Source organism: Diplotaxodon limnothrissa, linkage group LG7 (genome assembly GCF_057381915.1).
Source record: "Diplotaxodon limnothrissa isolate DT_005_m linkage group LG7, D_limnothrissa_male_GT1.1, whole genome shotgun sequence".
NCBI classification, from domain to species: domain Eukaryota; kingdom Metazoa; phylum Chordata; class Actinopteri; order Cichliformes; family Cichlidae; genus Diplotaxodon; species Diplotaxodon limnothrissa.
Window position 1 is genome coordinate 37,061,834 of NC_140602.1, and position 26,455 is coordinate 37,088,288.

The window sequence follows — 26,455 nt, forward strand, 5'->3', positions numbered from 1 at the left end:
ATAAAGTTTTCTTTTGATCAGCTAATCGATTGATTGGAGCTTTCTCTGCCAGAGTTATTTCAGAGCCACGGCCTGACCCACATTATGCAGAGCTGTTAGCCTTTTGTGTCATGGTAGCCAAAGCAAACTGTAATTGGAGTGTCTAAGTGGTTGACTGTTCATGTAGCTCTCATCAACTTCAGATTTAACTGAAATAATAGTTCTTTAAAAGAGACACACGTCTCTATGTACGTACACTGAAGCAGATCCACATCATGGAAAGATTGATGCTTAATATATATTTCTAGCAATAATATGAAAAATTCTCCTCTGTGTTAATATCATGCATCACTTGGTGATAACTGGCAACCTCTCACGTGAATAATTTTCCTCAGTTCTCTCTCTTAACTGCTTGAGACACAGCAGATGGATGGTGGAAAGATCAGAGGATTAGTGGGTGTTGTAGTCAGACCTAACTGGATAGACTGTCTATTCTTAAACAGAGCATGAAAGACATAAGAAATGAGTCAGAGTCAGAGGGGATCTCTTGAAGATCTAGCAGAGGGATCAGAGGAGAATGTGAGGAAGATGTTACTGGAACTGTAAACTGTAGATGCTGGAAAGTAGCATTCTGGTTGGTTCCCGTGGACCTGAAAAGGCATTATTAGGAGGCATGGATGACCTTATTAAACCAAAAAGACACTCAAGAGGAAATGAAGGTTACACTGAATTAAAAGTAAACAGCAAATGCTGAAGTAGATGCAAATGAGCCCCTTGCCTTCCGCACCTTTCTTCATAGACCACTCAAATCAGTATGAATTACATATTTTACTGAATTTGAATATTTTCATTGAACTGGGTGGAGCACTGGGCTCCATAGAACAGTTTAGCCAGATGGACATGGGTCAGCTGCACAGACAGGGACAGACTTAGGGCGGCTCTCATCAAATATGAATGAACCTCTGCAAGTTCACCACCTGGACTTGGTGCTTCTGTGTGACTTCAGAACCAGATTCATACAACAAGATCATTGAAACTGAACAACTAGCCAAGCAGGGCTGACACTGTTTATTTTTTAAAATGTTATTAGCCATTAAATATGAATTTTGGAGTCTACAACATATCATCCACTCCTTCAATTTCTGATGGGTTTAAGCAGAGATGCTCAGACCACCTCTCCCAAGCACCGGCTCTAGCTTTACTAAAGCATTGCCAAGCCACCTGAGAGAGATGATATCTCCAGTGTGTCCTGGGTCTGCCCTGATCTGGGATCTCTTACCAGTTGGACATGCCCACAAAACCTCACCTAGGAGGCACCCAGGAGTCTTTAAGATGCCCGAACCGCCTCAAATTTAAAGACGTTCTATCACTTTCTACAACTGGTATTGTCACAGTTGACAGTTTTGGTGGTGAAACAGTTAAATATTTAGTCCGTCAACAAGTTGTGTCATTTATTAGGAATGTGATCAATTTATAAAGTTCAAATGTGCTGATTCTGCAGTCTGTTCTCTGTTTTGTGTCACTGTGGACAGACTATATTTGGCCTTTAAACTGGTGCTTGAGCAGAACCTTTAATAGATGCTTATCACTCTTCATGCTGGCATTCGAAAGATTAAACCCAGAGTCGATCCATCAGAAAACAAATGAACAGATTCAAAAAGAATCCCTGAAAAGAAAACCGGAGTAATGTTTGCACTTGAGATGCTGCAAGTGGAAAAATATTTTCTCATTTTTGCTTGATGAAAACATAACTGATTAGTAAGCAGAAAAAATGGTTCAATCAGTTACATTTCCTTTGATGCATTTATTGATTGATTGGCTCTTTCAGCTCTAGAATGAGGGTGAGTTATTTCAGTGAAGGCTATAAATACAGATAAAAGTAAATCAAGAACAAGAAGGCTGTTTAAATGCAGCTCCAGTGAATGAGGTAAAAATAGAGCGAGGCTATTATAAGACTGTCCTGGATTAAAGTCTCAGTGGCTACAATCCTCAGCAAATGAAGGATCATTAAGTAGTGTGCTACTATAACATACCTTTAGTAGAGCAGTGTCTCTGGTGACAGTGCAGTGCATGTGTAGTTACTTCAAACGTGGCTGGAGTGAGTTCACGCAGCTATCTCACCCTGCAACGCAGCCCGGAGTGCCTTCTCTTCACACATCACACTACGCTCCTAATCAGCCACCCACTGACTCAACCTTGTTTTTTTTTTTCCTTTTCTTTTATTCCCCCCACCTCTCAGGATCATCCCGAATTCCCCCATTCATAAAGCCAGAAGTCAGGGAGACTGTACAGCATGTATCAACTCTGCTGTTATTCAGCTGCTGAGCAGAGGGGAATGCTGTTGAGCAACAGTATCGCAGCTCCTCCGGCTGCGCTATGTCACAGGAAAAAGGTCAATGAATGTATTCTTTTTCAAGTTTGAGATTAATTAAACAATTTTGTAGTCAAAGAGAAAGTTTAAATTTAGTTTTGCATTTCAATTGGGAATTTAGGCTAGTTTACTTTCTATTTCAGTGGTAGGGGTTTAAGTTATGAGTTAGTGGAAAAAAGTTTTTAAGTCAAATTTTCAGAGAAATAAAGAATGTCATATTTTCATTTCCTGTGAATGTGGGAGGATAACAGAGCAATTTAAGAGACTTTTCAAACTAAATGAGCAAGTTTTAATAGCAAAGAAGAGTGTTTTTATGGATTAAGAGGCTAAAACAATTAAAAACATGGTGATCAGTCATCATGAAAATAAAGTAAAAGTGGAATTTCTTGCATCAAAGGAAGAATCACATTCATCCAATGCATCAAGTGTGTTTTATAAATAAAACAGAAATGACTACTTAGAAAAATTTTGTATCTGTTTTTTCATGTCATTAATGTGCAGATGACTATTTCTGGGAATTACTTTATTTCCTGTTTTGCACTTTATTTTGAAGGAGCAGAGTGTTTTCCCAGTGGTTGCCTGAACATGTATGGAGATGATTTTAGCAGCGGGCTGTTTTTTGACTAATCCAGGACAAATATAAATCATAATGCTGCATGTCTGACCTGGCAGCCTTCTCCACCTGACTTAACTGTTTCCAGGATATCTTCCATTTGGACAACAACATACAATGTTGCCGGGTTACGTCTAACACTGGCAGACGTTTTCACTGCACCCAAGCTGATTTTGCCCTGATTTTATGAAAGTCAGCAGTTTGAGTACCCAGGCTTCTCTTCTCTTCCTGTGGAGGGTCTTAGTTTTCCTCCGTATGGTGCTGTGGTTTATTAATGTCAGGATTTTAATAATCGCAGCATTTGATTGATGTTGGTGATTTAACAAAACCATTACCTCTGCTTTCCATTATACCCAGTCTGTTTCTTTTTCTTAAGCACAATGTTTTACGTTATTAATAATACCTGTAAAAATTATAAGGATCTCTCATAACCTCATGAGAAGTATTATGTAAATCTACACTTCTCCTTAGCTTCGTAGAGCTTTTAATTCATTGTTTTTACGCCCCAAAGCACTGCAGAGTCCATACCCCTCTAACTAAATGAGAAAAAGGCCCATCTAGTGATCATCTGGTGAGTAAAGCATACATTTAGCAGCTAAACATAACGACAGAAACAACATTTCTGAAAAAATTTATCTTTAGACACAGGCTTTCCTGCTGTGCTGATAGTGTGACAGAGAACAAGACAGATTTTTACTAACCTGTCTGTTTTATACTTTGTTATTTTGCTGATGGCTAACCATGATATGCAGAGTTTACCAGCCTTGCTGGGACTTGTTTCTTGATCTCTTTCCATGTAAAATTCAGTTTTATTTAATCCAATGTGAATCCAGCTGATATACTTTAATGATATTTAGAAACAGAGTGTATGAGATATTCTAAAGTGATCCTTACTGGATGGAAAAACTGATCCACAATATACATCTCGGGGTTAAAGTGCTAACAACATGCCTGCAGATGGATTAAAAATGAGATATTTCTATGTTAGAGCTATTTAAAATCTAATGCCAGCAATGTGTTAACAGCATGGATATTAAAAAAAATGGACATAGTCATCAATTGTTGGTTTTCGACACTGTTAAGCTTCAACATCAGTGTTTTGTCCATCACCATGTTGGGTTTTTTTGGAACTGGAAGTTACCTTATGGATCAAAGATTGGAGTCATCAAAAGTGTAAAAGATGAAAGTAGCTGCTGCGATGTCATCTATTGCAACCTTACTGGTTAATGATTTATGATTGTCAACAAGCGTGCCGCTTTATACCATATCAATGTTGATGCATGATATGACCAATACTTACATAACAGATTTAATATGACCCAAAATACCTTTTTTTCTCTCGTATACTTCTATAGAACTGGAAGTCTTTTCTAATGGCTTTCAGATAGAATCCATCCAGCTTCTATCACTTATCTAAGTCCAGCTTGTGGGGGCAGCAGTCTAATTAGAGAAACCCAGACCTCCCTCTCCCCCAGCAACCTCCTCCCCTTCAGCTGGCTCATATTAGTGTGGAGGAGTGGCTGCGCTACTCTTTGTCTCTTGTGAATGACCAAACTCCTCACTGTATCTCTAAGGGAGGTTATTTGTATGTGCGATCTCATTCTTTTGCTCAGTCACTACCCAGAGCTCGTAGCAAAGTACACTGAGGGTACATTGGCTAATTAGCCCTAACTAGACTTTCACTCAAGAAGATAAGTACAACCCCCCCAAGAACTTCTGGTATCGTCAGTACATAATAGTGAGGGTTAATATTATTCAGGTATTACATTACAAAGGCACCAAATGCAAACACACACCCAGATAGATGATTTACAAAGAAATTCCTGCCACTCAGAGTTGTTATGAAGGAGGAAGGAATCCATAGAGGACAAAACTATATTTTGTACCCAGCCGTAAATGTGCACTTCAGTTCTCTAATATAGAAGTCTGTGGGGATTGACTCGAGCCTCAGGAGGCACAGAGACGAACTGGAGTTGTTGTTTCAGCTCTGGACGTTGCCCCTTCCAGTCACAAGCTCTTATAGCTAAGGTAAAACAAATAAACACAAACAAAACATTAGTCATAGATATCTAAATTATCCACACTTCACAGTAATTAAAGTTGCAGACAATCTCATAATACTTAAGGAAATAAATTTGTCTAAAACTGACACTTATCATTAACAAAAGACAGACAACACAGCAGGCTTCTGAGCTTCATTATCCCACAGTTTGAGTCACGTGTTCACTCCTGTTTTCTGGAGGGCTCAGTTTTAGGCTCTGTTGATACTGCGTCCCACTGCACTGCAGTTTTTTGGCATCTATCAGCAGATAGAAAAGGAGCCATGAACTGTTTGCCCCTTTGGTGTGGGTGGGACTTATTTATGCTCTGTCTCCATGCTCCGCCCACTATGCCGAAAGTATTACACTAGTCCAGGATGTTTTGTTTGAGGAAACAGAGGTGAAGGAGGTTGAGGAAAGTTACTGTGTTAAACAAAATATTCAGTGATTGTTTTTATAAGTGTCCTAATTACGTTACAGATCAGGGTTTTTTTAATGCTCATTGAACTGTTTTTGCCTTGTATGCAATCTCAGTAAGGTTGTAGGTTGTAGCCTGGAATGTAAACACAGTAGTTTAGTAACAGTGGGCCCATTGAGCTTTATCCACATCCTGTTTGTGAGCTCTGAAAAAGTTCCCACGAAGGAAAGGTCACTGTCATGCTTGGCACAGATCCAGTACAATCACACGCTCTGTCACACGACCCCTGCGAGCTTTAAAACAATTGAATTATTTTAAAGCACGGTTCTGGATTCAGGGACACTAATTGTTCTGCAAATACAGCTCTATATGAAACAGCGCAATAGGTGCAATTTTGTGAGAAGGGCTGCAGTGTCTTGGCAAAGTTCAGTGAGTAATGTGATAATGACAGTCATGACAGGGCGCATGATGTAACGGCATATTTCAAAGCAGTTGTTGGGAGGAAAACGGGCCAGCAGCGGGCTGGAGCGAAGCCAGTCGCTCAACCAGAGCACTCTGTTCCACACAGATCGAAGATTACCACATGATCTATCTGCATTAGTTCCATCACTGCTGTCAGAGTGTGGCCACACCTTTCAGATGACAACTGCAAGGCATTTTCCAGAAGCTGCTGCAGTCAGCTGAAGTTGTTTTACTGTGTACTTTACTCCATTCTATATTTCATCCAGAAGAATACGGGGTATTGCTAATATGTGAAACGTTAGTACACATGTGAGGAAAAAAATGCTTCAAAAGCAGTCATAAGGAAATTTGGATAGGTATATATATCTGAGATCATTGTGTGAGGACTTTGTTTTTTCCTATTCAGGGGTACTACTGTACATGGAAAAGGGTTTAAAGCTTTTGTGGCTCCTGAGGGAACTGCGGATCTGATGGACATCACTTGAGTCAGTGGCCGTCAAAGCTGAAGACTATGAAACTGAAATTATTGGGCAGCCATCTTGAGGCTGCATTTACCTCTGCTAGTAAAAAACAGCTGAGGTCCTTCACACTGGGGTCTGGTTATGAATGGCATTGTTGGTCCCAGTCAAAATTTTCCCCCTGCAACAGCACTAAAGTTATGCAAAAGAAGTGCATATTTATGGAGCGTTTCTTTGCAACATCCATCATTTTTTTTAAACCATTAATCTGTTTATATTTTTAAGACTTTCCTGTAGTAAATATTGAATGTTGGTCATTAAAACCACCAAATAGACCAACTTAGTCTGTTTACATACTAAGCTAAAAGATATTCAGTTTATTTATTTATTTTTTTAAGTGAGCTAAATAAGTTTGCGTTATTTCTACATATGTGGCTGTGTTATATAAACAACCTATTAGGTAATATTTTACAGAGCTGGCTTATGGTTTGTGCTGCCTGCAGCACAGCAGTTGTCCTCTGGGCTGAAGCTGCTGGCCTGGCAGCCTCAAACAGAGCAGCCTTTGTTAGAAGGGGGAACGCTGGAGCCCTTGTGACATAGCTGCCACTCCCTTTCTTGGAGAGAGGGCCAGGGCCTCCCCGGGGTGGCTCGAAGGAGGGACTGTGGAGGTGGTAGACTCCCCCCTCCTCCCCGTCCTCTCTCCAGCATAGAGACAAGTGGCACGGCAGCAGGCATGGATGATTGATTACACGCTCAGTGGCCTGATTGGTTCTCTCTCACGTCTGTTTGTGCGATAATTCGACCACATGAAGGGGGCAGATGGGTGTGTCTGGAGGCGGGCTGCTGTCTTTATTGTCCGAGCAGTGAATGATTTCCCTAATTTTGCTTTTAAAGCAAAGATCAAGTGATCCACCAGTGAGAGGAGCGGTGATGAAAATGCACTGGGCCCTCTCTTTGCTCTCAGCACAGGGATCTAGAAGTTTGTTGTTCTTCTTAATTTGGAGATAATCCTTTGTGTACTGCAGATGTTCACTAATCCCATTTTAAAGCAGTCAGACTGTTTGAATCCAGTCCCCTCCTTAGATTAACGTCTTTTCTTTGTCCGTATTCATCTTCTTTTCACAATGTCTTTCCACCGCCAGCCTGACATAAACAGTGTCACAGTGAAAACATCCACACACAAAAAAAACTGGTGCTGGTCCAAACATCCCAGCTCTTAATACTCTTTTACCCCCTGCCCCTCCAATCAGCCACCCCCACCGGATCAGTGTGTTAGAGTATTAAGAGTGTGTACAGTGTGTTTACAGATATCTGTATGCGTGTGTGTTTGCAGAATAGGAAAGCCAGTGTCAGCTGAGAGACAATGCACAGCCATGTGTTCCTTATCAGACGGCAGCCTAAAAAGGCCAAGCAGAGCCAGTATTTATGTTTTGCTGTGATTGTTGCCAATCCACTCCTTGAAGTGACATTTCCCAAAACGTCTTTCATCAAATGCCCTTAATCCAGCATCCAGTTGAGCCAAATCGGATACTCACCCTTGTAAGCATATTTTTATAGGCGGCTATAAATCCATGTCTTTTACAGGGTTGTTATTCCTACAGATTAACTCAAGCTGTTTTTTTAAACAAAAATGTGCAGCAATTCACCTTCTTTATTGTTTTCCAGAGCGACCGTCTCCTGATCAAAGGGGCCAAGATTGTGAATGATGACCAGTCCTTCTGTGCCGACATCTATATGGAGGATGGAGTCATCAAGTGAGTTTTCCTTTAAGCTGCCGGCAGTTTATTAAAAACCCAACTTTTACCATGTCCATGTTTGAAGCTCTCGGCTGAATCACTACAAACTAACTAAGGGCCTCCTCTGCAGCAAGTAGAGTTTACTACTCATCTCACCATAATCTCACTATGATATACAATTACCTCTAAATAGCACCACAAATAATACATTCTTCTTGCAGAGTGAAAAGTAAACTTGTCATTATTGCCATATAAAATCTTCAGTGTTTAATGTCAAAGTTACCAATAAATGAAACCAGCACTGCCATGCTACAATTCTGATCACTTTTTTAGCTTGTCATTATAACTTTTCTGTAAATTCGTTAGGTTAATCGTCATGAAACTAAGCTGTTTTAGTGCCAAAAGTGACTGAGTAGGATGATTTATTTATGATGATGAGCTCTAGCAATGCAGGACAGATATTTTTTCTCAAGTCTGGCTTTTATCAGACGGCCCTGGAGAAAGCTGACAATGCAGTCAGTTTTTAGTTTTGACTGTGTTTGCTATACAAAACAGGAAAAGTTGTGAGTAAGAAGTTAATTACTTTTTTGCAGAGCGTAATGGAAACTGCTGAGCATTGATACATACTCAAAAACTACTACCCTAACCCATAAGTATATGAAACCACTAATTACTAAAAAATAGTAAATGTAATTAATGAAATTAAAATGACTAATTCATTTGTAATTCTGCTTTCTAAAATTACTAAGGGTGGTGTAATCAGCAGTTTAAATGTTGCTTTTCTCTTTAACTCAGACAAATCGGGGAAAACCTCATTGTGCCCGGTGGGGTAAAAACCATCGATGCCCATGGTCGGATGCTGATGCCCGGTGGCATCGATGTGCACACTCGTTTCCAGATGCCCGATCGGGGCATGACCGCCGCTGATGACTTCTACCAGGGCTCCAAGGCGGCGCTGGCCGGAGGCACCACCATGATCAGTGAGTTGCTGAGCACAAAGCCCCTGCTGTCTGCAACAGAAGATTCAGAAATGGGTTAAAGTTGGTGTCTGAAAGCTTTGTGTGAGTGAAAGGAAGCTGAGTGTGTCTGTGGTGGGTTTTTCCCCGCAGTGATTCTTCATTTACTGATTGGCCCTAATTGAACATGTCTTAATGAGAACAGGAAGCGTGCCAGGCCTGCTCATGAGCAAGCCAAAATATGAACCCATCCATCTGGTCGGAGCACTCTGAGCCATGAGGTGCTGATTGCTGTACATACTGTGTCAGGAAGTTTCCAAAGAGACAGACAGACTGTGTAGTTTGTTTGCTATTATTTTATACACCCTGTTTATGTAATTTTGGCCTGTTGTAGTTGTAGTATTCTGAATTTCTTAATGGTGCTTGCAAAGCCCAGATTTTCTTCTCCTTGGGCTCGTTTCCCTTGCACTTCAAAGTCGTTAAGCTCAAGTTAAGAGTTTAAGCATTAGTTGAAAACTTGTCCGCAGGAATTTCTTTCTACTTCCTTTGAGTTACCATCTATCTGTAGTTTTGTTATGGCTTGGTTTGTCCTAGACATAGTTTTTAAACAGGGCATTGGAGTCAGTTTCAAGTTGTACCCAGATTTAAAAAAAAAAAAAACCAAACTCTTACCCTGTGTTTTATCAGTGATTTTTTTTTCTAACAAAATATCGTAAATATAATGTAACAGCAAATCTTGGTTCTTACATTGGTTTAATGGTAATGTTATTTTTAAATTTACATACAAATTTAAAGAGTTGACGTAATGAGCAAAGAAAACAAAGCTAAATGAAAACTTGAACTGTAAATGTCACACTGGCCCTCCCTCTGCTGACTCAACAGGAACACCATCCTCCTCCTGGCAGCAAAACATACTCACACTGCATGCCTTTTTTACCCCAAGCTAAAAGCCGATTGCTGTAGCTCCTCTTAGGGGCTTAGTCAGGTCTGGAATTGGTGTGTAACATCCTGCAGCCTGGTGACACTTGCCAAATAGAGATGATTTCTATAATGAAATGCTCTATTCAATGTAGTTTAGGCTTAATTAAAGGCATCTGAATCCAATCTTAACTACAGACTACATATAAAAGGTACATTTTAGCCACCTTGACACCACTCACTCACTGGTAATAGTCATGTTAGGTTGTTGGGTTTTTCTTGGAGCCAGTAGGGACAATGTTTTGGAGGGATTTGTGATGATATTAGTTAGCAGGGCTTTCACACAATAGATACCTGCTAAATCGTAAATATAATAGTATTAGAATTTCACTCACCAAAACTCAAACATAGACTTCTTATATTGACCTTGTGAGCGTTGTTAAATTTAAACGCGAGTTAAAAAAATTCTATTAATTCACTTTTATTTATATCGTGCCAAATCAGAAAAACAGTTTCCTCAAGGGGCCTTATATTATATGGTAAAGACTATAATAATACAGAGAAAATCCCAACAATCAAACAACCCCCATCAGTAAACACTTGGCGCCAGTGGGAAGGAAAAACTCCCTTATAACAGGAAGAAACCTGCGGCAGGACTAGGCTCAAGGAGGGTCAGCCATCTGCTGTGACCATTTGGGGATGAGAGGAGGAACACAGGACCTTACAAAGACATTCAGTCTACATACATATGTATCAAAGAGGAAAAATAGCAAATGTAAAGTTGGGCATTTTAGCATTGAACTCTATTAAGAATGTGTTTTGGGGAAAGCCTAAAGTGGCCACTTCAGGAACTGCAGTTTCTGCATTCACTGTTTAGCCCTGGAGTTTGCATCTTGCTCTAGATATGAAAGGTTTCTAATCAGACACGTTTCATACAGTTTCAGGTCTGACTCTGGTGTGTAAATATGATCATTTTTAAAAATCAGTTTGTTCCACATGTTCATACAGCCAGGCGTGAAATACATCATTGTCCATTAGGCCTGGATACAACATAACATAAAAGATAGATAAAATACAAGACAGCAGAGTTCCTGTATTTGTGTAGCTGTTTAACCGTGTGTGTGTGTGTGTGTGTGTGTGTGTGTGTGTGTGTGTGTGTGTGTGTGTGTGTGTGTGTGTGTGTGTGCGTGTGTGTGTGTGCGTGTGCGTCTAGTTGACCATGTGCTACCTGAGCCTGGCACCAGCCTTATGTCAGCCTTCGAGCAGTGGCGTGAATGGGCCGACAGCAAGTCCTGCTGCGATTACTCTCTGCATATCGACATTACCGAGTGGCACAAGGGAATCCAGGAAGAGATGGAGACGCTCGTGAAGGATCACGGTACGTCTCACGTAACCACAGTCATGTTTGATTATCTTGAATTAAAGATTTGCGCGTTGGGAACGTGATTGGAAAAATTAATATTTAGATCTGTTCGATGCAAAAAGATTAACATCAGTCAGTATCAGTCCTGTAACCTGAGTGCAGCAGCCTGCACGTGATGCATTTAATGCAACTTTTTAGAATGAAAGCATCAGAAAGAGATGTTCTACTCACTTTTTAGCAAGACACACGCAAAAACCCACAATAAAGGGTCTTATTTTACACAATAGTTTTCTTGCATTCAAATGATCCAAACTTAGGGTTCATCATCTACCAAGGAACTTCGTATTTAAGTTGGTTAATGATTAGTATTTTTTTCTGCTTTAAACCTTTCAGGTGTTAACTCTTTCCTGGTCTACCTGGCTTATAAGGATATTTTCCAGCTTACTGATGCTCAGGTAGGTTGTCACTGAATTTTTCAGCATATTCTGTATTGTGCTACAATAAATTGAATTATGCTACAGCCCTTCTGTACAAACTCTTTTAGCTTAAAGGCTGCTTATACTTACAGCGGTGATATTAGATATACTGTTGTCCGATCGCCAGGGCAACAAACAGGCATTAAGTATTGACCTAAAGAGGAAGAGAAAGAGATTGAAAGCCTACAGTAAATCTGACCTAATACTATCATAAAAGTCATATCCTACTCTTGATTTTGGCTCACGCGCTCACTCTACAGCGTGACTTACTGTGCGAGTCTGTTTGTCTTGGCTAGGCTTCCCCTCGTGCTGATTTTCCTGTGTGTTTCTCTTGGGAGAGCGACAGGATAATGAAAGCCACAAACTCTCTTTCTGACTGAAAATGAATTAATCCCACCTGAAAGCAGTTTTGAAACAGATCTGTGATGATCTTTGCACCTGTGTGAGGAATGCTGGCAGTTGGGTGCAGCCAGAGTTTATCATTTTCTCTTCCGTGTCAAACTCTGACGGCTTTTTATTGTTGCATGTTTAGCAGTCCTGGTTGGGGGGATGATGACTCGTTCATCACCACAGTTTTTCTTCTGTCTGTGAACTCGCTGTGTTTCCTAAACTTCAGACTGTGGGAGACTCGCTAATAAAGATTACTACACAATCAGTTACCCACAACTGATAGTGGAAAAAAGAGCTTATGTTTGCTAAAATTATTCAATTATAGACTTTAAATCCATCTTTTAAACCAAATAAATACTAGGGTAGACCAAATGTTAGCCCTTTTTCCAATTAGTCACATTCATTCAGACAAAGACATTGTCTGAATGACCCACTGACTTAAAAAGAAAAGATTTTTCCAATATATCACTGCTGGAAATCAAAAAAGCAAAAAAAAACCCCATGCTGTGAGTTCCTCTTCATCTAAAACAATTGATACAACTAGACTTTAGGTCTGTGCTGGAGTTCAAAATTTTACTGTCTTTGTCTTTGCTGCAGGTGTATGAGGTTTTCAGTGTGATCCGCGATCTGGGAGCCATCGCCCAGGTTCACGCTGAGAATGGTGACATCGTAGCTGAGGTATGACTCTTCATACCATAACAAGATGCCATCTGGAGATGAACAGACATGATTTTTCTGCAGGATTTTTGCATTAAATGGAATCTTAACGCCCTAAGCTTTGAGGGTTATGAGATACCGCTTGAAAGCTGGACTTTGAGCTCAAAGACTGTGACACATCAGTTTCTTCTCAGTTGTGACGAAATGTTCAGTGCTAAGCTGTTAATAGCCAACAGATGAGGATAGATATTCTCAGAGCTGCTTAGTTTTCACTGCCAAAGCCAGTCATGACAAACATTCGTCCACATGCACATGACTCAACATCTCGTATTTCCCAATGCGCTTTGTGTGTGCTCATGTGCGTGTGTTTAGGAGCAGCGCAGGATGCTGGAGCAGGGGATCACTGGGCCTGAAGGACACGTGCTGAGCCGCCCTGAGGAGGTGAGTCACAGCTACAACTCTGTGAAATGTTGCTTGGACTTTGAGGAAAGCGTATCGGTTCATCTCCAAGTTGTTGGGGTTTTTTCGCAGTAGGGGATGTGACCTTTACGGGCTTCAGCGTTGCTGCGTCTGAATCGTTGAAAGTTTTACCTTGAGGCTCTGGATTTTTCACTTCTTTATAATCTTTGTAACTTTCTCCTTTTCCCATGATGAATGTAGATAATCACGCCCTAAAGCCACTTTAATTGAGTACATCCTCCCTGCATAAATCAATGTTATTTTAAAATCAGTTCCTCAGTTTTTCTTCTTAAGGTTTTCTGTATTTTTCTAATTATCATCTGATGAAGGCAGTGATTTCTTAGGGGCCTTAGGGGAAAAAGCACAAGTTAAATTGTCATGGCAGTGCTGCTCCTGCTCAGGTTAATCAAATCTTGACCATTTTCCATGGTCATACATGGAAAAAGAGACATAAAAATAATGAAAAATACCTTGAAATGTTGCAATAAATTGACCTAGAAAATTTTAAATTCCATATTGCTTTTCACCTCGGAACATTTTCTCTGTCATTTAATCTGTCAGAAAACGTCTCCCTTCAGTGTTTAACCTTGTTGTACCTGCGTTGCTATGCAAGGAGAATATGAGTTAAATATGAAGCTACAGCTCGCTGCTGAATACTTAGATATTTCCTTAATATTTAGCTTAAATTGATTCACCTCATTTATTCATTTTATATACTATATATAAGTTATTTACCTTTATAAATACATGTGATATCTAAAACACCAGGGCATTGACATACTGTTGTGCACACATTAAAATGACGAAGACTGAAATGAAGAAGAGAGGAATAAGAAAGGTCATCACCTCCATCTATTAAAGTGAACTCTTCTGTATTCCAGGTGGAGGCGGAGGCCGTTAACCGCTCTGTGACTGTAGCCAACCAGACCAACTGCCCGCTGTATGTCACCAAGGTGATGAGCAAGAGCGCTTCTGATGTCATCGCTCAGGCCAGGAAGAAGGGTGAGAACTAAGATAAAGATACTGCCCATCGTCAGAGAGGAAAAAGACAATATTAGTGGATTTTCACAATAATATGAAACTAAATTAAATTTAAGCCCAATTTTATGTTATGATTAAGATTAATTATAGAGTAGACTTCACAGAAAACGGTAAAATAAACACAGATAAGTACAAATAGATGCAATGAAGCTTTTGCGTGAGTTCGCATGACATGCACGTGAGGAACATAGGATCTTATGCTATGATGGGACTTGTCTTTATAGGCACTGTTGTCTATGGAGAGCCAATCACTGCAAGTCTGGGAACAGACGGTTCACACTATTGGAGCAAGAATTGGGCCAAAGCGGCTGCTTACGTCACCTCTCCTCCACTGAGCCCTGACCCGACCACACCAGACTATCTCAACTCCCTGCTCTCCTGGTAATTGGATGCAAACACGTTATAGGCAAAGTTAAAAAGAAAATGTCAGCAGTGCTTTTTCTCTGAGCATGACACAGTTCTGTCTGTCTTTTTTGTACTAAACTTATTACATAGTGGAGACCTTCAGGTGACAGGAAGTGCACATTGTCCCTTTAACACTGCCCAGCGTGCTGTGGGCAAAGATGACTTCAGCTTGATTCCTGAGGGTGTGAATGGCACTGAGGAGAGGATGTCTATCATTTGGGACAAGTGTGTGGTGAGTAAATTTTGCTTTTGGGTGGAGTTCACAAGACCCTGTGCAGTCCTGTGAAAACTCCCCATGATTCAGTAGCTTGTAGAACCACCTTTAGCAGCAATAACTTGAGGTAATCATTTTCTGTATGACTTCAGTCTCTCACATCATTATAGAAGTCTTTAGGCCAAGTTTGCTTCAGTTCATTGAGGTTTGCAGAAATTTCTTTATGACGATGGTGGCATTGTGTTAACACTCACCTGAAAGCTCCAGACCAGCAAACTGCCAAAACTTCTGCTTTTATAGAGGTGCTCACACTTTCTGATGCTCAGTTAATCAGGCGCATTTGATTAACAGCACCTGGCTGCTACTTACCCCCTTAATTCCCATGGAAGCGGTAAGGGTGGACTTATTCTTTCACAGGACTGTGTCTCACAATACACTAAAGGCGTTTTCACTCTTGGCTCCATTCTTCCCTCAAAGCAGCTCAGAGCAGTTAGTCAGCTCTTTTCACGTTTATGTTAACACTGTAAATGATGTCAGACCTCTTTTAGGCAAACTGAACTGGGACTCATTTGAGAAGTGTTCGGTTCACTTCAAGTCCACACTGCGGTCTGTTTAACCTGTGCATTGTAAACAGAAACTCACTGCCGGTGTATTATAGGTCTCTCGGCGTCTCTAGGCATGCTGTTGACAATAAGCATGCAACTGCTTAAAAACCAAATTGACATATGGAGTGAAGTAAAGCTTTACTCCAATTTACATCCAGCTAAAAGGGAACGGCTTTATTGGGAATACATCACCGAGCTGTAGGAGTTGTGCCAACCCTAAAAATGTAATTAAAGGGGAATGAGGTGATTTTATAAAAGTAATCTGATACCATCCTTTAAATGTACTCTGTTACAAGTAAAAATGCTAGATTTTGTATCATATTAGATTAAAACTAACAGTACTAAATGAAAAAAAAATTCGCCCCTTACTGTCATTCTGTTAAAAATCTGTCAAAACAATTAGCTTGTTTTTTATTTTTTGGTACAATAACTTCTTCCAGGATTATTTTCCATGTTGCAGGTCCCCAAAATACATATAAATGGCTCAACATTTTCCAATTTTTAAATTATTACTATTTTTCCCAGTAATTCTAAGCTGTGATAAGGTCAAAGTCACACCCCAGCCATTTCAGTTTGCATAAATACAACAAATCGATTTCAAACCCACTCTAATGCTAAACCTTGTTTCTCTTCAGTGTTTCTGCTTTATCAAACCACATTTGAGCACCAAAATCACAAACTATATCATGAACTATATCATAATAGTAGTATTATGATAGTAGTACTACTATTAGTGGTATAATAGTAGTATAATATATCATAATAATAGTAGGAAAACACCAGTTTAATGCCTGTGACATTAAACTGGTGACATTAAACTATTTAAAAAGTACACTTTGGATAAACTTCCAAGGGTCATAGCTCCAAAAATTCCACCCACTCCTATGTACTTTGAAGGCCAAAAACAGTGCTTTGTCCTCTATCAGATCTACAAAAAACAGAACAAAAACAAGCTAAATTTCTTGGTGCAAGAAGAGGATTTAGGAGGGTTGATCTTGATTAATTCAAAAAAGGGCCGTATGTGAATACACGTGAAACGGACAAAACACAAAAGAGGTCACAAGCTTTGGTAGCTTTCTCACTCTCAGCTCTGACTTATTTCAGGTAACGGGTAAGATGGATGAAAACCAGTTTGTGGCCGTGACCAGCACAAACGCTGCCAAGATCTTCAACCTGTACCCCCGCAAGGGCCGCATTGCTGTGGGCTCAGATGCTGATCTGGTGCTGTGGGACCCTGACGTCACAAAGATCATCTCCGCCAAGAGCCACCAGTCGGTATGGTCCTCAATTATTTCTACATAACTAGCTATTAATACTGACACAGAGGTCTCTTTTCTTCGCTAATGAAAGCCTACCATATACTGACTTTAATTATATACGCTGCATGTGCCAAAAGTTTGCGGGCATTCCAAGCTGCTAAGGAACTGTTTCCTGTTTCTTTCAAACAATACATCGTCATAGCAACAGCGTTAGATGAAAACCAAAAAGCTTGAAGGTCTGAAAAATGGAGCTGTCCAAATTTTGAGTGGTTCTGGTTAATCAGCTAAGAGTAGTTTATAAAAATATAGGACAGCGAACTTCCTGTAAGTCTATTGTGTTGTGACTGTGGATCGGTTTGGGCATGTTTATATTTTAAGAACAGGACTTTTTAACAAAAACTGGAGTCCAGTAACAAAAGTATATATTATCATATTAAACCACTGATGCAATTTAAAGCAGCAGTGTTAAATAAAAACCCACAGGCTTCAAAATATGAAGATAAGATCGTGAAAATACAACCTCTGGACTTCTGGTTTCCTGTAGGTGGCGCTATGACAAAGACTCAGTATTGGAATGCAGATATACTCCTACTTGTAAAAGGCTAGCCTTGAAACTAGCCATTTTGGTAACTCCTTATGAATGAGGAGAGAGCAGTAACTTTAATGACCACTTCCATGACCACAAGAGCCTCAAAACTACATGTATAAATTAAAATCTCATTGTCTCATTCATTTCAAACTGGTGTCAGAGTTCAGGATCCACAGAGAATAGATTATTTAGATTTGGATAAAATTCAGGTAATTTCATCAAGTGATTAATACTGTTTGATAAGCTTTTAATTTGCCCTTGTTAAATTGCTAAAACAAAATATCCTGCATTCTAAAATGTGGACCTTCCTACTTTAACTCTTTCTGAAAGAGTAAATGTAAAAGCTGGTGTGTGACTACTGAATCACTCAAGAGGTTCTTACAGACTGCTCACGGTCTTAAAATGAACAGATCCCACGGGTCAGTTCTTTTCCTGGCCATGTGCATTTTACTAAGCACATGGATCATAGAGGAGAGCTGCTGTTAATGGGTGTGGCTGACGAATTGCACTTGCAGAGGATAGCGGGGCTGACATCCGGAGGTCTGGCAGTTAGGTCCAGGCGTGTCTCTCCATTCCTGATTCCCAATCCAGTTCCTGCATTACCTGTTGGGGAACACGTATATAACATTTGCTTACATATTTACTATGATAACCAGTAGATTTTTTTTTCTACAACCGCAAAGTAGAAACTGTTGCAACGCTATTTTGGGGGGCTTTCTGGCACTGAACAATTACTGTCTTTATGTCTTTGGGATTCTTCTGTGGATTTCTGTTTAGTGTTCTTTAATTGGCAGGTCTCTTCTATTAAATTTCAGAAATGCAATAACATGTTTTGTTAGGAATCTGCACCACAGAGAACCTTAGATGTGACTGCTCTGCTTAACTAGCATGGAGGAGTTTGTGAACGAGCTACTGCTGCTGTGCAGAAATGCCACAGTGAATGACTTTGGGATGTGGGGGTGTGGCTTTGTTGTGGACATGATGCACTTGCCCACCAAAGTTAATATATGCATTTGAAAGCTAATGTGGGGGATTCAACTTTGAAGTCTCTCAGGGGGTGCTATCAATCCGTATTGCCCCATCACTGCCCATCAATGTTTAATGACCTTTCAGTCACACTGAGGCCCTCAAACACACTATTCATTCTTCTAATGCTAATGACACTAATTGTTATGCATGTAACTGATGACATTCAAAATAAGTGGTTGATAACTCTTTTGTTGTGATCAAGGACTCTTGTTTTATGGCAGCCTGACTACTGAAGAGGGTGTGGGCCTCACACAGCGTCGAGGGAGTGATGTCATCAATCTGCCAGAGAGCTGGAACACATCATTTCTGATTGTTAGCAGGCCGGTCACTGTGCATCTGTATCCGTGTGTGTATGCATGGAAGACAGAGTGAGCTGTACACGCTCATGGAATCTGTCTTCTTAATCCCGTCATGTTCTTCGGTTTCCTTTTTGTTCCGCTTGGTCAGAAAATAACGGACCAGTGTTCAGGGGAGAAATTGCTCATTTGGAGTGTGTATGCATGCATGTGTGTGGGTGTCATAGGATAACCCAATATACCAGTGATCTCATTTTAGGCTCTGTCAGATTGCCATGACCTCAGCTTTAGCTCAATAAGCTTTTTGGGAGAGGAGTCGTAGGGCTTTCAAACTGGTCACACGGTAACCTCCACACCCTCCATGTCCACACACAAGCACTAAAACAACACCTTCTTCTTCTCTCAGCCTGAAGACTAATGCCTCTGTACTCTGCATTAGTAGGCCCGAGGAAACACTTTTATGTGAGTTAAATCAGTTAAGCTCCTATGAAATTATAGAAATTTTACACAGTGAGTCCTACAATATAACTCTGGCAGCTTTTCAAATAAACATTCAGTGCGAGCTTCATAAGTCTGTGAACTAAAATGGCATGCAGAATGTGCAACAGGAGGTTACGTCAGCCTTATGATAGCGGAAAATAAGCGGGGGGAAGTTGAATGACTGCATCTCCGCTTTGAAGGTATTTCTGTTATGATTTAAAGTGTCGGCATGGCGTTAGGAGGAACAAGCAGCTGCCATAAAACATCACAGGAACACAGCTGTCGGGTGTCAGACAAGAACTTAAAACCTGTTTCAAATCTAAAAGCACCAACAAAAAGGCTTATCTTTAAAATGTCGTACGTACAGTGCAATACAGTTAACAATGCGGGAAAATGTTCAAATATGTAAATACACTCAGATCCTTCAGTCCTTATGTTTGGAATTATATGCTATAATAAAGTAGTGATGTTTTATATTGTATGTTACTTTTGACACTACTGCTGTCCTTCTCCCCACAGACTGTGGAGTACAACATCTTTGAAGGCACAGAGGTGCGCGGCGGGCCTCTGGTCGTGATCAGCCAGGGCAAGATTGTTTTGGAGGACGGGAACCTCCACGTCACAGAGGGCTCAGGACGTTACGTGGTCCGTAAACCTTTCCCTGACTACGTCTACAAGAGGATAAAAGCTCGCAGCAGGGTACAACACTCCTCTTTGTCTGCTAGGGTTTGTGTTTAACCGTTTAATCAGATGGTAACATACTGGAAGTCATTTTGACATTAAAGTTGCTTCCCACACCCAGCAATTTCTTTTACGATTGGTAATTTGTGGAAAATTGGAGGGATGTTACATCTTGTTAGGAATTGGCCAAACTGTCCACACATCCAGCTCCACAGTGTGAATCTTTCCTTGCTAGTTTCCAGTGCTGTGACTGGCCTGTGTCTCATTTCCAACAATGCAGCTGGCTGAGCTGAGAGGCGTACCCAGGGGACTGTATGATGGTCCAGTCTGTGAGGTGTCAGTCACTCCTAAAACCATGACTCCAGCCTCCTCTGCCAAGACTTCACCTGCCAAACAGCCTGGCCAACCCGTCCGCAACCTGCACCAATCTGGCTTCAGCCTATCCGGTCAGTTGTGTTACCATCAGTTCTGGAGTCATTTTTGGGATGTTGAAGCACTGAATCCATTTTGGGGAGAGATTTAAAACCATTTACCTTCTTTTTGTATATCAGAGACTCAACATTGATGAGTCAAATTTTGCACTAAATTTAATCTGCATGAAAAGCCTAAACTAAGGGATTCTTTCATGACATACGGAGTTAAACACTGCATGCATAGCCCCATATTGCTCTCAAATAAGCCATGCATTCATTCAAGTGTAAGGGGCAGACTTTACACTGAAATTGGGTCCTTCTGTTGGACCGTGGCTACCTATCAAAAATAAAATAAAAGAGGCAGTTGGATACTATGCACCAGAAAAATCTTTACATTTGTCTTTCAGAGCTAATAATAATAATACTTGGTAAATTTGTGTGAATATTCATTTCCCATTTATTTTGTTATTGCTGTAGTTTTATATTTATTTCTGTGCATGATTGACAGCTTAAAAAACCTTGCTACAGTATCTCAATCTATCCACTGTCTGAGCCGAGCTGTTTTAGCTACTCTCCCTTGAAGGCCATTTCACTTCTCTTATTGGCTGAGGGACATGTGGTATCTGGCTCCACTGACACCATAAATACCCAAGAGTGGAAAAAGGGTCTGGTACCTGAGCAGTCACTGACCTCATGAATTAAAAGTTTGGCCGCATTAAAAATGAGCAGCCACCATATACTATAATCAGTATATAACACGTCCACTTGAAGTGTGTTGTGTTATGTTTTGTTTGTCTTTTAGTTTGTTAAGATTTTGCATCTTAATTTTGTGTATTAATTACACTCAGACCTCAACATCGCCCACTTTTTAAAGGACAAAATATTTAAAAAGTAGATTTTATTATGCTGGCTGAAGTTTTTCAGCCAGCTATGAGGTAAATAGTAACTGTAAAAATAAGATTTGATTTTGATGAAAAAAATAAAGGAAAATGGGGGAAAGAAAAGGCAAAGCTGCATATTTTACGTTTCAGTGTTGAGGAACTACTCATCCCACGATGCATTGCAAATTTCAGCTTCCATAACAAATGGCTTCCAGCCTTCTCAAATTGAATCGTTTTTCGTTTACATGTGTGTGGCAAAGTGTGGCCTTGTTATCAATACATTACGGTGCTTCATTCTGGACTGCAGTCACCAATTGATGTTTTGTGCTCACATTTACATGGTAACAGCGACCTCCAGCAGCAACCTCCAACAATGTCTCCAATTGGAGACATTGCTGTTTTGGATTGTGGGTAGAGTAGTTTTTCTGCAGTGTCACAAATAAAATGTGTTAGTGTTAAAACAAGGTTGATATCATGCAGACAGGAGCACAGACCATTGTTTCACAGTGTCGTAGCTCGTAGTAGGTTTACTATGGATGGCTATGGCTTGTAATTAAAATCACTGTGGACAATGTGAAGGGGAATTTATGTTTCCTCCTGTGGTTGACTTCCCAAAGGAATTTTTCCTGCCACTTTCTAGTATTACAAAGACCAAAATTCATAAAACTAATCCTTTCCATTCAATCACACAGGAGCTCAGATTGATGACAACGTTCCTCGCCGGAATACCCAGCGCATCGTGGCGCCCCCAGGCGGCAGGGCAAACATCACCAGCCTGGGTTAGAGCCCCATCCTCAGGCGCTGAGGAGGAAATGAGGATTTGTGGATGTATGGCCAGCAGGAGCTGAAGTGGTGGGGGGTGAAGAAGCTACAGCATTACACCAAGATTCAAACTCTTCACAACACCTCATCAGGCCACCTGTTAGCCTCCAGCCTTCATGTCCTCCTTTGCTGCTTTTTTCCCCACTTCTCCCCCAAAAACCTGTTCCTAGAGGACAGAGTTAGGAAAAAACACACAAACAAAAAAGAAGGTCTGCCTCATATGATGAAAAAATTGACAAAAAAATTGATAACACTCCTTATTTGAGCACTTTTGACTGCATCATTTCATTTTTATACTGTAATTTCTCCCTCCCATGTATCCCTGTGATATTTGCTTTGCTGTTGTTTTCATTGAGGGGTTGAGTAAGACTAACGTGATGTTATGCAGACGATGATGTTGGAGCAGGATGTCTGTTCTTTTTCCATGTTTTTTTTTGCATTTTGTGAGGAGTTAGAATGAAGCATGGATATAAAAACACACTAATTTCCTTTTATTCTTTCTCGAATAGGCCAAACAGTAAGTTGCTTGAAATTGACCAATTTTGCATTTCATTCAGCCAAAAAGAATCTAATACTTCCTTCCAGCTGTTAGAAGTCTGTGATTTGTATTATATCACATTTCAGTCGCTTCATTTTCCAGTCCATTGCTGTCTCTCATACAGTGCCACAATTGATATTTAATTGACTATTCGCCACGAAGACGGCCTTAACATTTGAAAAATTGAACATGGTAATGCTGTACTATGGGTACAGTCTGTTGGGAGTCAGCTGGAGAGTCCTGTGGAGCAGAAGGAGCTTTTGGCACGTAGTAAATAGAGCTTTATTCTTCATCTCTGTGTGTAAGGTCATTGTTAAGTGGGATTGATTTACAGGGGGAAAGAGAAAGTTGTACTTAATGTTACTTCCGACTCGGCCTTTCCTTGCCTTACTTTCTCTTTAGCGCCGTCCTTTTAGAGAACTTTTAGGAGTGTGGGGAAGGTGCCGTTCACAACGCAGCTACATGTTTTCCCATTTGTTTACATTCCCAGGAATCACAAAGGTCCAAATTCTTCATTGACAGCAGTAGAAACATCTGACAACCGTCTGTCACCAAGCAGTGCATTTACATACAGAATGTCTCTCCTTCCAAATGTGACTGTTTTATACTCCCCCCTCCCCTCCACACACACACCTCATTTTCTTTCTACTCTTTATGTGCCTGAACCCACAGAAGTTGTATTGATAGTCAGATTTTAGCTTCTTGTTTTGTTATTGTTTTTGAGGTAAGTGAAGGATGTAAGATAAAAAGATGTAAAATAGCCAGGATTAACCGATTCAAAGGTGCCAGATTTTGCGCTTTCATTGGGCCTATTCTGAAGATAGAGCCCTGTAAAGATGAACAGTGCTTGATATGTTGAAATGTTCTGTTGTTTTATAGTTTTGAACTTGTTGTCAAACTGCTTTTTAGTGTCATTCTGTAACTAGGTGCCTAAGGGCTGAGCACTATTGATTTATGCTTGAAAGTAGACATGAGCTAATGTACTTCTGACTAGTGTGCAGTGTTGATGTGTGAGGAATGGGACACGCACAGCAGGCTCCTGTACAGCTCTCAGTATGGCTGTGGAGTTAACATTGCTTCAGGCTGTACTGCAGCTGTATGCATTGTTCTTCTCCCTTTTCTTTTCTTTTTTTTAACAGCACAGTCTGGTTTTATTAAGTGAAGCAACTGATTTTCACCAGTAACCATCTTTCTGCCTGTGACTAAACGCTGAATAAACTTGACATGAACATAACCAGGGGCACTTATATAAACTGGGCTTAGATTCTTTAAATGCGCCTGTCTAGTTAACATAGTGACAGCAACTTAGGGGAAACCAGAGGTGAAACACATACATATTCCCTACCACTAAAAGGGTTAGGGATCACTTTGAAATACAGTACAAAATAGTCATCAATGTAATATTATACTGGTGGAAAATTGGGTCAAATAACCTTGTCTTTCATTATAAACCACTGATATATATATATTTTTTTAGTGGAGATAATTTATTTGAATTTCAGGGATAGGACTACACCTCAAACGCACCACCCTTCCGGTTCTATATTTCTGAGCGCTGTGCCTCCACTACCATGCCAGGGAGCCGTTACCGATCCACACTGTGGCCTTTCCTAAACTGCAGTCACAGGTCCAGGTCCTTGCTCTCTCCAAACGCACTTCTTTCAGTAAACCTAATCATATTTGAGGTGTGATCCCTGCTATTGAAATGAGATATCCTAAGACAGCATGGAGAAGCTCAATTTCAGCAACCATGTCTCCCGTGGTCAGTGGGCACACTGTTAAAAAAAAAGGATGTTTTCATGTAACGGTGTGTACTGCTCCCTTCACACACTGGTGCAAAACTGGCTCTGAAAAGTGGTGGACCTGGATGCTCGATTGAGTGAGAGGACATAGTCTCTTGTTTGAGAAATAGGCATCTAATAGAACTACATATGGCAGCTTTGTTAAATAGTAGCCCTCAGAGCTTCATTGTGCTGGTTTTTGAAAAGACTAGTACACACTGTTGCATGAAAACTCTTTGTGGGGCATTTTGAGAGTGTAAACTAACACAACTGCCCTACCTGCTTGTCTAGCCAAATTTATGGCTTCTTTAGTCACCACATTGCAGGAGGTAGCACTGTGTCACTCAAGCACAGTCTGCTGAATGTATGCCTAGATGGATGCTACATGAAAAATCAGTGATTAATGGCTTCTCATTAGAACAAATGCGCAAAAAGGACATTCCCAAGTAACCCCACATTTCTGAGTGGTTTTGTGCATAATGTAGATATTAAAAGTTACACTTTCAGCCTTAGTGTTCCAGGTTTTCTCCCCTCTGAAAAAACAGGAAGTCTGTAGAAGGCAGACTCTTTCAGCATTACAAATGCTTTATGTATTTAAAGAATCCAAGGCAGACGGGAATGTAATAAATGCACGTCTCTGAAGCATTCAAATATGTGACGAGATAGGAATGTCTTCAAGGCAACTTAAACCTCTGCAAGTCAGAAGTGGCGAATTTTACTGTTTCACAGTTTCTTAATTCTTTTGATACTTTTCAAAAACTTCTTCAACATCCATGTTAGCATTCTGCTGCAGCTTGTAGTAAATCCAGTTACCGCTTTTTCAACGTTGGTTAAAAGTGTAGGTGTGGGTGAGGCCCACAACACCAGCACAGTCTGGCTGCATCTGCTCCTTTCGCTCTCCCTTTTCCTTCTTTCTCTTCCTCCCTTCTTGGCTCTTTGGTTGTTTCTGGCTGTTGCCGTAGAGACAGACCCCTCCACTCTCATGGGGTTCTTGCTTTTTTTGTTTGTCATGGCAACGCTTTGTCAAATTTGAGGTTGCCATCAGCAACCCGTCCTGACCTGGAGCTATTAGTACAGGTTTTTGCGGGGACACACACACACACACACACACACACACACACACACACACACACACACACACACACACACACACACACACATTTTTTTCATTATTCACTTAGAGTGCTGAAACATTACTACATAATCCTGTGCTGGGTTATGTGGAATTCAGAATGCTACCATAGTTCACAGTGCACTGCAGACTATTGAGGAAACACACACACACACACACACACACACACACACACACACAGACTCTTAGCACACTAAAGAGCAAGGAGCCGTTGCTGCATTGCAGCGCCTGTGCCTGAAAAAAATCACTCGGATATTAAATACTAGCTGTCATTATTGGCATCCTCTTCGTGTCCCATGCCTCCTCAGTTTACACGCATACACACACTTATACTCCTTTAATGCTCTGTCAGCTTGGATGCTTTTTCTATGCCATATTATTGCTAATGATATACGAGTGATATGTATGTAAGCAACATGCTGCAGATTGAGAGGAGCTTCTTTCCATTCTGAGGTTGTTGATGCTGTCAAACATCTCCTTTGCCACCTGCAGCCCCTCCGTCGCCCTCTGTAAGCCTTTAACCTTTGTGAAAGTGAAACTCTGTGATGGTATTTGTCTTGGTGGCTGTGGGGTTTCTGGGATGCTTGCTCACTATGTCAAATCCCACGGATGGTGATGTAAAAAAAAAAAAAAAAGGAAAAAAGAAAGAAAAAGAAAAGAAAGTAACAGCGAGGACTTCAATGAATTAAAAAAAATGAGAAAAAATGAATTAAGTCTGTGTGTTTTTCATTACCTATTATGCGTTGTGTTAAGCAACATGTTTTCCACACAGTGCACCACACTGACTTTGATGTAGTAAAGGAAGGGATAACTATTAGACAGGTGAATTAAAGGCCCTAAGGCTTTAAAATCCATAAGAAAATAAAAAGTCATTTGGTCCCTAAATAAAATAAACACACTTATCAATAAATATATATTTCACCAAATCATTATTTATATAGCAGTATCCTTCCTGTTATCTTGGAGAACCACCTTTAACAGCAATAATGTGAAG

At 40.4% G+C, this 26,455-nt stretch overlaps 1 protein-coding gene across 2 annotated transcripts in view; it reads left to right on the forward strand.

Annotated features, from left to right (window-relative positions):
- Positions 1 to 25,106, forward strand: part of dpysl2b (dihydropyrimidinase like 2b) — a 30,440-nt gene extending 5,334 nt beyond the window's left edge. For both annotated transcript variants that reach the window (XM_085359657.1, XM_085359656.1), the window contains exons 2-14: positions 8,006 to 8,094; positions 8,872 to 9,056; positions 11,164 to 11,328; positions 11,707 to 11,768; positions 12,777 to 12,857; positions 13,209 to 13,277; positions 14,177 to 14,297; positions 14,561 to 14,717; positions 14,832 to 14,973; positions 16,665 to 16,835; positions 19,733 to 19,912; positions 20,175 to 20,340; positions 21,881 to 25,106. In XM_085359657.1, the coding sequence (XP_085215783.1) occupies positions 8,006 to 8,094; positions 8,872 to 9,056; positions 11,164 to 11,328; positions 11,707 to 11,768; positions 12,777 to 12,857; positions 13,209 to 13,277; positions 14,177 to 14,297; positions 14,561 to 14,717; positions 14,832 to 14,973; positions 16,665 to 16,835; positions 19,733 to 19,912; positions 20,175 to 20,340; positions 21,881 to 21,972 (1,680 nt within the window). In that variant the 3' untranslated portion in view covers positions 21,973 to 25,106. The remainder of the gene's footprint in view (positions 1 to 8,005; positions 8,095 to 8,871; positions 9,057 to 11,163; positions 11,329 to 11,706; positions 11,769 to 12,776; positions 12,858 to 13,208; positions 13,278 to 14,176; positions 14,298 to 14,560; positions 14,718 to 14,831; positions 14,974 to 16,664; positions 16,836 to 19,732; positions 19,913 to 20,174; positions 20,341 to 21,880) is intronic.
- The last annotated feature ends 1,349 nt before the right edge of the window (positions 25,107 to 26,455 follow it).